Source organism: Gallus gallus, chromosome 28, assembly GCF_016699485.2.
Source record: "Gallus gallus isolate bGalGal1 chromosome 28, bGalGal1.mat.broiler.GRCg7b, whole genome shotgun sequence".
In the NCBI taxonomy this organism is placed as follows: Eukaryota; Metazoa; Chordata; class Aves; order Galliformes; family Phasianidae; genus Gallus; species Gallus gallus.
In genome coordinates this window covers 753,886-769,375 of record NC_052559.1, presented here as the reverse complement: position 1 = coordinate 769,375, position 15,490 = coordinate 753,886, and the positions used below count along the sequence as shown (strand labels likewise).

Below are 15,490 nucleotides of genomic sequence, written 5' to 3'. Positions count from 1 at the left end.
AGCCTCACCCTGCAGCTTTTCCTTGTAATATGGCCCTATCCGTGTAATGCTGCACAACAAACAGGCTACAAAACAAGCAGCCTTGGAATAAGAGGAAGCCAGAGTGAGAAATTCCTGCTCCGTGCACTGTGCTAAGTTACAAAAGAAGTGGACCGACCACTGACTGCAAAATTAAGAAAACAAAGGTCAGCCATTAACAGGGTAATTTGTCATTTCTTCTTGCTCACATGGAACATTATCTTCCCATAATTCTTTTATAGCACCTCACCTGGAGTACCACTTTGCTGCAAGACACTGGCAGATCCATTACTTCTACATTAATACAGAAATTCCTCAAAATCCTAGTTTTTTATCAAAAGAGAACATCATCTCAAAGTAGAGTTCATCTCTTTAAAAGGACTCTACAAGTTCCTGGACTGCTGTTAGCCAACTCTATGGTAGATAAAGGCAGAGGAAACTGCTTCTCCCAGACAAATTGTGAGACACCACTGACAACTCAGCTGAGTTGTTCTGAATGCCATCACATACGTGGCTGGAAAGTTGTTAGGTGCTGGGAATTTGTCACTGTTTTTCCCCTTTACATTCTCTTTTCATACCTAACTCCCTGATAATCCTGCTGACATTGGTACAGCACACAGAAAAGACATACCAATGCAAGCCTGCTTTGTTGGGGTGCTCTGGAAGCCTTCATGGCACTTGCAGTGATAGGAGCCAGGTGTGTTCACACAGTCACCGTGCACACAGGGGCTGCTGGAGCACTCATCTACATCTGCAAGGAGAAAAGCATAAATCTGTGAGTCACCATCATGCAAGGAACTCACACAGAGATTCCAGGCAAGTCTAGCTTCTGTGAGCTGCTGTGCCCATCGACAGCATGGCCAGCAAGGGAGAAAGCAGTCAGACTCTGTGCTGGGGAGCCCAGACCTGGAGTTACTGGCAGGATAAGGCCAGTCAGGCCTGAGTACACAATTATGTAAAGAGTATAGTTAGAGAAAGGGTTCTGCAGTCAGAAGGCTGGACAACTTATCCTCTTGCATTTCTTTTTGGACGCTCTGCTCACTGAGCATAGCAGAGGGAACACGGGTTTGCTCTACACTGGGATGATGTTCAAGCACTGTCAAGCAGCTAAGCCAATGGCAAGGTTATGGCTACCAGAGGAAAGCTGTCATCCTTGCTGGACAGATAAATACTTCCCATCTTCTTCCAGCTTCATTAGCTGACATGAGCCCAATGCAGCCTCTCATGAGGAAGTGTCCAGAATGGGAGCTGTTGGGGCAGCCACTAGAGGTAGTATCAGGAACAGGCATGGTGCTGGGGCACACTGGGAGCTGACCTGTGTTTGTACATATCCATCAAATTCCACTCACCGATGCACTCTCCACGCACGTCCTGCTTGTAGCCCATGTTGCACTCACAGCGGTAGCTGGATGGGGTGGGGATACAGCGTCCGTTCAGGCACAGATTAGTGAAATGCTTGCATATGTCAATGGTCTGATTTAAAGTCGCAGTTCCTGGAAAGCACAGAAGTGGCATCAGACAGAGAATTACAGCTCCGTTCCTTTTGTTGTCTCCTTGAAGCAGGATCACTAAGTCCACTGTGGTGCTGCAGGCACAAATCTAGCTGCATCAGAACTCTCTGTGGGTGCCGTGATACCCGGTGTACCCCCACCCTATGGGCATGCTTAGGATTGCACAGCAAACACAAAGGGGATTAATATATATTGACATCCAGTGCACTTTTACAAGCCTGAGTTCTAGGCAAGGAGCTACATAGAGATGTGTATAAAAAGTGTCTGACACAGTGGGAAAAAGTTTGTTTAGGGGAAGTGGAGAGGGAGGCAGTGATGTGAGAGCATCATTCCTGTTTGGTAATTAGAAAGTTATTCCGCACTGGAGCCAGCTTCAGCTTCCTTGCTCTGCCAGGAGACACTGTTTGATCTCCTTCTGGGCTCAGTATTCTGCACAGCATTAGTGTCACATCCCATCACTCCCTCAGTGTCAAAATAAACCTTGTATCTGGCTAACAGCACTAGTGCTCTGCTCATGTGTACATGGCTGAGGACTGGGCTGGCACACAGGCAGACAAGCTGCGTATGTTCTGACACAGGCAGCCAAACCGGGTCAGCACAGTAAGACAGTAATTTTAATTACCAATGCTTGAACTTCCCGGGCCCATTCCAGGCAGGCCTGGGATTCCACCTTGTCCATTTGCCCCATTTGGTCCAATGCCTCCAGGCCCGTTGAGTCCTGGCCCAACACCATTGGGCCCGAATCCAGGAATTCCTGGAAAGCTCCCAGGGAACCCTGGCACGACTGGGAGTCCTTCGATGCAAAGCCTGCGGTACTCATCTGAAACAAAGCAGCTGCCTTAGTGCTTGTCCAAGAGTGCAATAAAACCCTTCCTGCCTCTGCCAGAGTGCAGAGAACAGAAGCAGAGGGATGGAGAGGCACACAGCAGACAGGGTGGGTGCTAATGGGAACATGGCAGGTCGGTGACGAGGGCTGTAATACCCAACACACTAGAAAAGATTATAAGATACAGCTTTCAGGGTGTTTGGGTTCCTGTGGTGTGTTGGGCAGCTAGTATCAGGAGATCCTTTCAAGCAGGAAAGGACAGGACACATAAGGCTGCCAGACTGGGACTATAAATCTCTGCCCTTCTCAGAGGAGGGTTTGCCAGTGATAAAGGAAAAAAGGCAGAGAGATATAGATAGCTACAGTGTTGTGCCTTCTGATGGCCTCCCAAGGCCTGATCCCACGGTGGTTTGGCCCACTTGGTTATAGTGTTATGGTGAAAGCTGTAGATAGCAAAGGCGGAAGAGGAAAGGGATAAACTCTTGCCTTGCCTGAACTCACCCAGCTCACCTTCAAATGAATGCCAGGCATAAGATCCATCATCCCCATGTGATATTTCTCTGGGTGTTATGCTGACAATTCACCAGGTCTGTGCATCCCTGGGGTGTCACCAGGATAACAGAGCCACAAATTGGCCCAGCATTGGTGGAGAAGTTTTGTGTTGCACTTACCGGACCCCCGGACAGGGCACATTTCTGGAGTCTGACCAATGGCCCAGCAACGCCCTGAGTCACAGCAGCACTGCATCTTGGTGTATTGGCCAGGGAGGTCCCCAGCACAGCGGCCTCCAATCAGAGCAGAGAAACATGTTCCAACCCGTTGGTCTGCAGAGAGGAAGAGGAGAAGGAGACAATTTAGAGGGTGACTTCACCATACTCTGAGGTCACAAGGGACTGTTTCCAATGGTGTGTCTTCCTGTTATCTAATATCCAAATCTGAACTTCTGTTCTTCCTCATACTCCCAGATTCTGATGTTCTCCAGCACCTTCATCTAGAGCACACTGAGACTGTGGGGGCAAGCTTCCTTCTCCAGGATTAGATCTCACATTCCCATTTAGGTTCCTATATACTGTAAGCAGCCTGACCAAGAACCAGCAGGTGAGCAAACCCCTTTCCACTGGATTTTCTCCATTGGCTGTTGCCCCGAACCCTGCAGGAAGAACAAGTTGACCCGGCAGATATTGCCTGAATCCACTCAGAAGAAAACACACATTTGAGTTTCTAGGCTGTGGTCTAAGAAGGCAGTGCCCCACAAACACTGCTTTGGGGACCCCTCGGAGCCTCCTCATCACCTCTAAGCAAGGACTGGGACAAAGCCTCTCCTTACCATTTCATGGCTCAAATACTGCATCAAAAGTAATTCAGACCTCCATTGAAGTCTAGAAACAAAGCAGGCTTGGTGAAAATGGAAGTCGATGTATTTGGAAACACTTTTAATGCAATTAAAGTATTACCAAATCAGATGAAGTAGCAGAATGAGAGTTAGTCAATATCTCGTTGCAGCAGCAGGTAGAAATATAAAGGCAAAACCCGTTTGGCTTCAGGACATGAATTAGAATCAATTCAGAGGAATCACAACCTGATAGGGATAGGATGCAGAAAACACCAACTAATTGATTATAATGCCGGAGGTACAAAAGGAGCCAAGGCTCTATAGTAAAGCTAGAGGGTCAAACACTTGATTTTGCTTACACAGATGAGCCAGTACAGCAGCTACACTGAATAGCCTTTTTTAACGAGCTTTGTGCTCCAGTCTCATGCATGGCCTGAGTAACGCTCTCTTGGCAATGGCATAGAGCAGGAGGCAAATTCATACAGAGAAAAACTCTCTAAGAGAGAGCCTCGTGATGTAGCTTAGTGGCTGTAACCTCTGGAAAAGGACACATGTAGGTCACTCTGAACGTAATGCCCCCTATTTATTTCAATAGAAACTACAGCAGACACAAAGTGCACAATAACACTATTTGACCGTGCAAGTTCTCAGCTACAAAGCACTATTTTTCAACAGTCACCACCAACAGCTATGTATTTTCTCCAGCAATGAACAAGAGTCTGGATGCCATCCTCATAAAAATTTGCATGGCCGTCTGGAACGTGGCTTGTCTTTCACATTGCTGTCACCAGCACGATATATCTTCCTCTAATATCTGCCAGTAGAACTACTTTACTATGATAAGAACAATTCAGAACAGTGTGCTACTCTTCTTCCTGCTATATGCTTGATTACCGTATACCTTTCTCCTGCTTTCACTTGTTGCAGGGCAGAGCTGACAGACCAAGGTGACCAACATTTCCTACATTGCTGGTGGTGCCAGGGATCAGAGTACAACCACTCCAGCATTAGCCAATGATCCCCAGTGTTGTGCTAAGCAATTACCTTTCCACAGCCACCACGGTCCAGTGTGGGCCTGCACATGTCCGCCAAGGCCCTCCCTCCTCCCTCTCCTTCCCACTATGGCCATATTGGCACACGCTCCACGTCCTCTGCTTCCTGCCAGGTCCCAGCACCTCTCCCTAACCAACTGCAGTTGTTTCCAACCTCACACCCCTCCAGTCAGATCACCTCCCATTCCCAGCGGATGCCTGTTTCAGGTCATGGGTTAGTTCCCACTGCCTGGCCTGAGCGCTGAGAACAAGCCCTGGATGGTGGTCAAAGTCTGTGAGCCTAGCCAAAGCCACAGACACCAAGCCTGGCACTGGTGTTTAATATGTGTGGCTTCTGGACAAGACCCAGGAGACGGAGGGTCTTTCACATGTCTAGCAGGCCTTGTCTGGCTCCAAGCCCTGTAGGAAAGCCTGGAATCTTCCACTCATTCGTCTCCTGTCCTTGTTTCTCAAGCAAATTAATGAGGGGGAAAAGTCTGGTCTGATTTGTTGTTTGTGCCTCTAGACTGACATTAGCCAGCAGGCTGACGTTTTCCTGAAATATAATTGAAATTAATTGCATAGAACTGTTTGATCTGTGGCCTGTGGTTACATCTCTTCCCTAATCACAACTCAGGGACTTGCAGAGGACAGTGACCCCATTTAAAGCCAGGGTGACTAAACCAGCAGGTCCTTCCTTAGCCATTCTGCAGCACTGAGCTCAACATTAACCATTTCTCTAATCAGAAACATTACCCACCAAAGACATGCAGAAGGACAAACAGACTTGGAGAAGGGAAATTTGAGCAAGGGGATTGAATGCAACATAGGATTAGCTGCTAATCCTAATGAAACTATATGATGTTTGAACCATTCCAGGTCCTTGATCTCCAGCAAGTGACAAGAGTGCCAAAGCAATGCCCATGTCTTAGAAGGTTTTGGCAGCAGCTGCTTGAGTGCAGAAGAAGTTTGTGTTTCCACAGCACCTTGGCAGGTTGGGAGCGCTACTTAACATCACACATAGTCCAAAAAGCTGCTGCTCCCTGAACAAAGTAGGGCAGAAGAGTGGGACCGTTTGGAAAAGCTGTATGAACCCTTCCACCTCAAACTGCTGGTGTGAGTTCAGCTTAATGACTTGCTTAGGACAGAGCTTAGATGGATTTCTAAATCTGACTGTCCTAGTTTGGAATAAACCCTTTGGGTACTAGAGGGGAGAGATCCCACCCGGCCCTTCTGTTCTTTTGTGGGATGATTGCTGTCATAAAGGCAGTGATACAAGGTGACAGCCAGCCAGTTAATGAGCAAGAAATGATTTGGAGAACGCAACTTCGTTTCCTACAGACAGACATTTGCTGACAGGTTTGACAAGGCAGGGAGGTCACACTAGTTTGTGTAATGGAGGGAATGGTAAAGCCCTTACTCATCTGGACAAATGTTTATTAAATTCAGCTGTCTTTTCTGCAATTTGTAATAATCTCTCTCAGAAATGAAGGCCAGAGCTAATTGAAAACCCATCTGGAGCTGCCTTGGGCAGAGGCAGGGGTGGATGGAAAGAACAGTGGGTCCCTGCAGTCCCTCTGTGACCTCTGCAGGACCACCCACACGCTGGAGGTGCAAGCACAAAGCCAGCACGCTTCTGTTCTGCCCATTGCAGCTGATAAGGGAACAGGCCAGGGATCTCAGCACATCAGATAACACTGCAGGTGAGAAAGGAAGCAAATTCCACAGGAGATTACACAGTACAAAGAGGTAGGGGATACAGCCACGGATTTGTTGGTGGTCTCTGATTCAGAACCAATGCTTTACTAGGAGCAGGAGATGGAGTCTGGCCTATATATTGTTATGGACAGGAACAACTCTGAGATGGAGTTGCCTGCTGGTGTCTGTTAGAGTCTGCACTCACGTGGCTGTGAGTATCTCAGAGGTACAGATGTGCCCTGATGCCTGCAACAAGCTGAATACCACAACCTGCACTGTATGGGGACATTCATCATGGCAAGTCAACATCATCCCTTTCTATGGGAACATCATCTCAGTGGTGGGCACAAGGTGTCTAAGATCTGCCATGAATCAGTGCAGGAATGATAGGAGTGCAGCAGACACTTTTTTTTTTTTTTTAGGTTTTCAGACACCTGGAAACTCACTGGGGTTCAACAGAAGATACAGAAGTATGTGCAAAGCAACTGCGTACAGCAAACATACCCTTGATATACCTACAAAAGTCTGCTTGTCTTAGTCACGAGTAGCTCATGGAAATCATTTGTGGGAAAGTGAAAAAGCCAGAGCACCAAGCCAAGGAGTTGACACAGCTCTGCCAACGGAGCTGAAACCATCACAAGCAGGTACTGGGGGTGGCACAGGGCAGTGCAACTGCAGAGTTGGGTGCAGCACCAACACTACCGTTATGGGAGCTGGTAGTAGAGGGAAAAGCAATAGGTGCAGCTTCTCAAGTAAACGTGGATAACCACATGCGTGGTGCAGTGCTGAGACTGAAGGCAGGAACACCCTGAAGCAAACCTGCTGCGAGTCATCCTCACCTCCCTTAATACCTTAGGAATTGCTGGGAGTTGTTGGGGTCTCTGCTCATGGTCTCTCCAGCTCTTTATCATGGTCTTTCCTGCTCTTTATCAATCATTTTGAGACTGTGTCCCTCACACCACTTCCCTGTTGCCATTTCTTGGCCTTATGAATATTATCTCCTCGTATTTCCTCTTTCTCTTTCCCTTCCTGGACTATGACCAAAGCAGTCAGACGGGTTCCCCAGTCAGGTGAGGCCTTCAGCAACACTCTCTCAACCTCCTCCGAGCTCAGGAGTTTGCAAAATAAACAAGATTTAGCCCTACCTGGAACTCAAGGCAGGAAACGTGCTGATGTTGCCCAAGGAAAGATAAGACACAAATCTCTCTGTCAGAGCTTTACTGCATTATTGGGGAAAAAAAAGCAAAGAAAGCAATGTGCAGGAGTGCTGACTTGCAATGTGCCGGTGTGCTGACTTGCAGTGAACAAGGGGACATGATGTACACGACTGGAAATGCATCTGGAAGTCTTTTTCTCATTTGAAACCTATGCTTTTAAGCTGTTCTTAAAAAAAAAAAAAAAGAAAGAAAGAAAGAAAAAGAGAGCTCACAGCCTGCTAGAGCAGATTCTTCTGCTGCCTGCAGAACACTGATGTCTTTTAAGTGAATGAAACTGTTATGAACGCATGTGGAACTGCATTCCTTCTGTCAAGCACAGGTGGTTGAATCATTCAATGAATGTTCATTTCAAACTATGATGGACTTTCTCCAGCTACGCCACTGTTTGTATTCGCACCGAGGAAGGCAGCTAATGAGATTTGGGATCAACTCAAGCTCACTGTCTTGCTGTTTCAGCTGCAAAAACTACAGGAGATTATTCAAATGCAATAAAAAGATGTTTACTTTACTAAAAAGGGAGGGGAAAAGGACGGGAATATATCAAGGTTGCCACTATAAAGTCACAGCACAGGCAGTGTGGGTGCCCCATGATATATGGGCCACATGTGGTCCTTTCCAGTGTAAATATCTGAGAGGTAGCAGCCTCTTCTGCTCTCTCCTGACGCTGTTCTAACGGTGGCCACATTATTTATTAACCTTCGATTTTACAAACAATTTCCTTGATTGATTTCACAGAGCGTAATTCATGGGTTTAAACTCTCAAAATGAGCACTAAAACCCCCTCAACTGATATAAACAGGGTTTGTGAAATATGGATCCCGGGGCAACAGCACTTTATAGTAACTGCATTTTGCCAGAAAAAATATTGCCTATCCCAAAATCTGACAGCACGCTCGCTCAGGGAAATGGCTGCAGCATGATGCATTGAGTTTAGGCACAGTTACAGTTCGCTGCAGCTAACCAAGCGCTGGGCTATTTTTAAATGTTGGCTTTCTAATTTTATTTAGTTTTCCTTTCTTGAAGCATTCGGTTTCAAGGAAAGTGGAGAAACGTTCCTTTGACTCATCAGGCAGCCATCACACCCCGCAGGGCTCATGGCAGGGCCTGGGAAACAGCGAGGAAAGGAATTCCATTCTTGTTAAAATCAGGTGCCCAAACAAGGTGACTCATACGTTATACTTCATAACTTCTTCTTTCTGGAACTGGAACATGATTAATTTTTATTGCAGATTCTGGGGATATAAAAGAACTCAGAAATTCCTTTTTTTTTTTTCTTCTTCTTCTTTTTTTTTTTTTTTCTGTATTAATTTCCAGGTCTTTTGAAAGAAAGCCATACCTGGCACTTTCCACTGCACTAACAATGATGCTTGCCTTTCTTGTAACAGTTCCTCTTTATGCATCCGTGCCTTTCTAAAGGCAAATTAACTTGTTGAACAGTGAGACAAACCCTGGGATTCATTTTGACTGAAGTGAGGGCCCCTGCTGAGAGCAAGTAAACAGAGAGCTGATCTATTTGTTATAGAAACTCTTGTCTGTTACAAAGAGAAATGGACCATCAAATATTTAGAAGGCTTGGAAAGGAATTTTGATCTGTTAAACATGCAAGATTCATTCCAGGTTCTGTAGTCTGGAGGCAAAACAGCCTATAAGCCTGGGGAAAGCTTTCCTGGACTCGAGCCAGTTCTGGAAAGCTTTGAAATAGAGCCAAAATAGAGCCAAACTGAGACCAAGTGAACGTGTCTGTCTGAGCTTGTCAAGTGGCACACACTGGCCCAACCAAGTCCTTCATGTAGTCTACAGGATGAGGGCCACAAGACAGCGATTTCCATATGGGCCTGGAAGTCATTTTGTTGCCAGAAACTGGATATCATGGTTGGAAGGTGGGCTATAGGATAATGTGTAAGAGCCTTCACAGCAGCTTTGTGAGCAGACAGGCTCAGCATGTGTGCAGGAATAGGTGCCCCCCAGCACCCTGCCCCATGCTTGGGAAGCATCTCCTTCTCTCTACTGAACGCGGAAGGAAACCGGACAGCCAGCTCAGTGCAAAGCAACTCAGTCTTGAGAGTCTGAGTTCTGTGAGATGAGGCCAAGTGAGTCCTAAGCCCTGCTGACTATTAGCTTAAGGCAGTAGAAATTTATGAGCCGTTACCTGTGGTGTAAGTAGGAAGGAGGAGGAGATGATAAAAGTCACCATTTATTTGCACTGGTTATGCAAATGGCTAGAGGAAGCTCTCCTGCTCCTTCACCTCTGCAAAGCAAGAGTATGAATGTGCAGTTGCAGGATATTCCCCACAGTTGGGCCCCTCTTTGCTCCAGGAAGGCCTGTAGGCGTTCTCTTGGGCCTACACGTTGCACTTTATGCTGACCACAACCACACACTGTGCCTGCAAACTCAGTGGCAGGGAGAGCAGTGATGTCCCTGGCTGACATCTAATGTGGTAGAAAAGGGGTAGGAGCACAAGGATCCTTCTTGACCTGCTGTAGGGAGCCTGATTTGGCAGGGGAGTTGGACTTGATGATCTCTGGAGGTCCCTTCAAACCCCTACAGTTCTGTGATTCAAACTGACCACTCTCCTATCCAGACACCTTCTACCTCAGTCCTCCTTTCAGTGTCCCCAGCAGAACCCCCGTGGAACACTTCAAGCACTGCAGGAGCCAAGGAGGAGAGCAACAAAGTCTGTGACAGTGATGGACCATGGAAGCCAGACATTGTACATGTAAGGACAGAATACAAACCCAGCATTTTCCAGCTACTGCATGAACAGTGTGTCCTTTTGGAACGATCTGCAAATCATTGTTGTGATGTGAGGTCAGGGTTTCAGGGCTAGTTAGCATCTTACCAATGCAGCGGGATCCATCGTGGCTGGTCATGAAACCACGTGGACATGTGCACACGTAGCTGCCTGCTGTGTTGGTACACTCTCCACCATCACACACGCCGGAGATTGTGCCACACTCATCCACATCTAGAAAAGAACAAACCAACAGGGATTAAATTTCCTTGCAAACCATTTCCTACCTGCAGCATGGATTCTGGACCAGAGCTGAGATCACACAGGACAGCTGCTGTGGTAAGGACTGCCATGGGATGCTTGAAACCTTTAGTAGACTCCCAGTAGTGGATCCATTGAGAAAACAAGACCACCCCCAAAGAGTACTTCAGAGAGCTTCATGAAGGCATGTGCCTTTCTCCTCTCCCAACATGGGTTTTTGGATAGGCTGATTTAAAATGTTAAGCTCAAAGGAAGTTTAGGACAGAAACACATGCTCAGCAACAAAGGCTGAGGGGACAAGAAGGAGGTAGAGAAGGATATTCAGAGTGGTGACATTTGTCTTCTCGAGAAACCATTACCTGTGATGAGTCCCATTTCTCTGGAAGTGTATGGACATCTGCTTGATAATGGGAAGCAGTGAATGAATTCCTTGCTTTGCTCGCACACACAGCTTTTGCTTTGTCTTAACCCATGAGCTCTCACAGATTTATTTTTCTGATTTTATTCTCCATCCCACTGGGGAGAAAGTGAGCAAGTAGCCGTGCGGTGCATAGCTGCTTATGGGGTTAAACCGTGACACCATGGAAAGCAAGGGCATGACAGGAAGGCACAACAGGCAGATTTCTGAGCCTCGACCCCACAACTGAGCACCTAGTTTTGAAATCTTGCTCAGAGTTACATTCTAATCCATGCTGGCAAAATGAGAAACTACAGTTTTCTGTACAGTTATTCCAACCTTCCAGTCCAGACCAGCTCAAGTAGAACTTCAAGGATATTCTTAGGGTTGCTATTTCTTATACACTATTTAAAGAGCTTCATACCCTTGTGAAAATTCTGCTTAACAAATGGAAAACCATGGAGAAAGGTCAAAGGCTACAGCCCAACAGAGACGAAACAGCAACAGAACAGCATGAGGACAAGGCGCAAAATACAAGCAAAGAGAAGTAGATTGTGACTTCTGGGTGTAGCTATCACCTGGGATTTGAGGAAAACCAATGGGAAAAGACTTGCAAATTAGTAGTTTTGCCATTAGTAAGCTGTTTTCAACACATTTTGGCCAAAATGTCAGTGTTGTTAAATGTATGGGGCCCTGATATGATTCTGGGGCGGCTGGCTGGAATCAAGGCTGTAGATTTGCCTCTGCTGCCAACTGAAATCTCTGCCAGAAGTTGAGGTAGAATTAGAACCACCAATCAGTGCGCCCAAAACAGCCAGTTGGTGATTACGGTCCAGGGGATGAGTAAAAGAAGGAATATTTTCTGGAGAGATTTTTACAGTTCCAAAAAAACCCAACAACCGAACAGAAACCAAACTCTCATCAGTCAACAAAATAAACACTTTCTGATAAACCCCTTTATTTATTATTTTCTAAACCTATCACAGTTTTGCGAGTGGATGGAGGGTTTTATATGCAATTTATGTGCGGCTTAGGTCAAAGTCTGATCCTTCAAAGGGGCCTTTCTGATGTGAACAGCATAACAGCCTTGCACCAGCTGTGGTATTACCACGTGTAGAGGGTAGAGCTGCTGTAGGCAAAGAAAAACATGCAAAAAACCAGGCAGAACATCAATGTGTTCTGTCCCTGGAGACTTTCAAGGCCAGGATGGATCAGGCCCTGGGCAACCTGGTGGAGCTGTGGGGTCCCTGTTCACTGCAGGGCAGTTGGGCTAGATGGACTTTAAAGGTCCCTCTCAACTCTAAGGATTCTATGATTCTATGAAAGTCCTCTCATATGAGAGTAGGAATGAAAGGTGCCTTTAGAAGAGATGAACTACCAGACTTCAATGATGAAAGCAGCATAAGCATGATGTCAGGGAAATGGGGGGTCACCAGGAAACTGAAGGCTGGAACACATGGCCACTGGGGGGTACGTATGAGCTACAGTGATGCATCTCAGAACCGGGTAGGAAATTTCTGTATGAAATGGGTGTGGGCTACTCAGAAGGCTACTGAGCTTCTTCCTCTCCAGTGTGAAACTGAGAAAAAAATGAGTTAGGAAGGAAATGCCTGACTGTAATCTCACAGTGCCATGCAGTGGCTAGTGATGCTAATGCAGGACTGAAGACATATGGGAGAAATATACAGCAGAAACAGGTGGGTGATGTTACCTCTGAAAGACTATTCCTGCATGTCACAGCTCTGCGTGGTGCCAGCTCTTACAACAGGATATTAATTACATGGAGTGGTTCTGAGTCCAGGGGAATGTCTCAAGCCTGGAAAACCTGTTTGATTTTAAGGGATTTGCAGGACTCAGTTCAATATCTATGCAAGGAACTGTGGGGATGTGACTGAATCATAAAAATAAGAAACACAAAAATGATGCGAACATCACAATGCCCTGCAATCTCAAAAAGAAAAGATGAAAGGTGAAATTCAGGCTGAAATCAAGTAGGTAGCTTTGCAACTATAGTAATTAAACCTTTGTTTTGGTACCCAGGGAAAGGGCTCTCCAATACTCAGGTTGTATTCAGCTCATCTAACTTAATGTCTGTAAAAGTCAGTCTCATCTGGGCACACTCTGAGGCCACCAGAAATTGACCTCCTCAGTAGGAAAAGCCTTAAGAAGGTTTTGCATTCCTCCCCTCTGGAGATCCCACCTTGATCGTCAAAGAGGAATAATCAATTTAGACTTCAATTCCTGTCAGGCCTTGCCTTGAATCTCCAAATGAAGCTTGAATATTTCTTTCTAAAAGCATCCTCTCAGTTACCAGGAAGTTCTGGGCCTGCTCATATGCTGCTCTGAGATTGCTTTGGCTACAGAACAGAGACTAAATTATCAGAATTGTCTTTCTAGCCTTAAAAAATCTGTGTAAAGTGTAAGAGAAGGCCAGGGTGCTGGATGGCAACAGGATTCATTGCTCCTAGGAGCTTCTGTCTGCCAGGAGCCAGGCCAGGGCAAAGCCACTGTGTGCACAGAGCCTGGCCTTCACAGCTGAAGAGGTGACACGTGACAGCTTGACAGACGTGTTGTACAAATAATGGTGGTGTCCTACGTAGTGAACAGTTAATTACTGCCAGAAAATCCCGTGGCATTGTGTGATGCAGAGGGGTGGTGCTGCTGATGTGAGGTACCCCGTATCTCTTGACAGAAACGCTTCCCAAACCAGCTCAGGGGATCTCAGCAGCCAAGGAATAATGCAAACATAACCAGAGGAATGCCCTGAGGCTTGGAGAGGTGAGCAGCCCAGCTTCTCCTTCTCTGACAGCCACCTCCAGATAGGAGCTTTTCCCATTCACCTATCACTGCAAAGCTGGACTCTTCTCTTTGTTCCTTGCCCATGTTTCCTTCCTGTTATAGCAGCTGGAGCCCCTAGAAGGAATTCTGCCTCCGAGCAAACAGCTCCACAACCACCAACGTTTTCCAAGCAACCATCAATCCCACCTGAACATGTTTTCTTTTCCTAAGGGAAAGCACGTAACTGTCCCAATGATTCACACAGGTTTGGTCAAAACTACTTCCTACACATAATTATTTAGCTGTGCCCGAACAATTAAGGATTGGACCACCCATCTCAAGAGGCAGCTTTTTCATCAGACAGTTCACCACACCAATGCTGTGTTTCAGGAGGCTGTTAATTAATGCCTGTGCAGCTGAGAGGTAAAAACACCCATGACTGCAACACCCTTGCAAAGCTGTGCAAACCTCTGCACAAGGCCAAGAGTTAATACAGAAGACAGACTGGAAGTGATTTCATTTCAACACCTCAGCACGCTTTTGGGGCACTGTGTTTTGCCAGGTCCTGCTGACACGGATCAACATTCCAGTTGTCCTGTTCTCCAAATCAGGGGCTTTGAAAACTCTTCTATCACATGCAAACCAAAATTAGAACCCAGACATGAATTCAAGCTTCAAAGTCGTTATTTTCTTCACTGTTTTACAGGTCTTTCTGCTTTATCCTTTGCAAGCTGATCTCCAAAACCTTCCTTTGGAATGGCTGTACTCAAGTCAATGTAATGGGTATCAGCTTAACCTCCACAATGCTTTCAGTCCGAGGAGGAGGGTTCAGTTCTCTCAGTTTGAGCACACTGGGCTGGCAGATAAGTATAAACCAAAGGTCACATAAGCTAAAACCAAAGTGTATGCAGGCAACTGGGAATTGACTCCTCCCCCAGGTGCTCCACCATAGAACCATAGAATCACCAAGGTTGGAAAAGAACTCTATCATCCAGTCCAACTGCTCACCTATCACCAATATTTTTCACGCCCTCAGTACAACATCTAAATGTTTCCTGAACACCTCCAGGACAATTCAGATGTGCACTTTCTCATGAAATTCTGTACCATGTAAAATAAGGCCCTTCTTTGGAAGCAATTCCTATCCTTCCAGCTATTGTGGATTCCCCAGGACAGATGTATCTCCATTGGAGAGGGACCTGGGAAATTCATCCAAGGTTCATATCTAAGTTGTGCCTGTACCAATTGGGAGGGGTGACTGCAGGGATTTCACAGAACCAACACAGGTGTTGTTGGGAGCTAAAGTGGGCTGAGGGGGGCATGAAACCTGATAGCACAGAGGTGACTGTCACGGAATTAGTATTGTCCTCAGTCCTTCAGAAACAGTCATAAACTTCATCATTGGCTCTAAACTTAGGCTGCCTGCCAGGAGCCTTCAGCCCTTGCTTCTCAGGCTCTGCGACCCCACTACCACCAGCCTTTGCCTGCAGTGTGGGACAGTGATGGCCATCAGATAGTTAGAGTTTATTGCTCTTGCTCTGGCTGGCTTTCATGCTGCTGGGGGTTGCCCAGCCCTGCCGTGTGTCCAGGGCTCTGCAAGGCCTCTCTGCCCCCGAGAGGTCAGCAGCTCCTCCAGTTTAGGGCTGTCCTCAAATTCAGCATCCACTCAAGTCCTGCGTCCAGACACC

At 46.5% G+C, this 15,490-nt stretch overlaps 1 protein-coding gene across 1 annotated transcript in view; it reads right to left on the bottom strand.

Moving 5' to 3' along the window:
- The window catches only part of FBN3 (fibrillin 3), a 123,859-nt gene that overhangs the window by 39,848 nt on the left and 68,521 nt on the right, over positions 1-15,490 (bottom strand). Inside the window, exons 9-13 of the mRNA XM_418173.8 lie at positions 10,475-10,600; positions 3,027-3,179; positions 2,152-2,349; positions 1,368-1,511; positions 650-769 (exon numbers count right to left, since the gene is read on the bottom strand). Of these exons, the coding sequence (XP_418173.7) occupies positions 650-769; positions 1,368-1,511; positions 2,152-2,349; positions 3,027-3,179; positions 10,475-10,600 (741 nt within the window). The remainder of the gene's footprint in view (positions 1-649; positions 770-1,367; positions 1,512-2,151; positions 2,350-3,026; positions 3,180-10,474; positions 10,601-15,490) is intronic.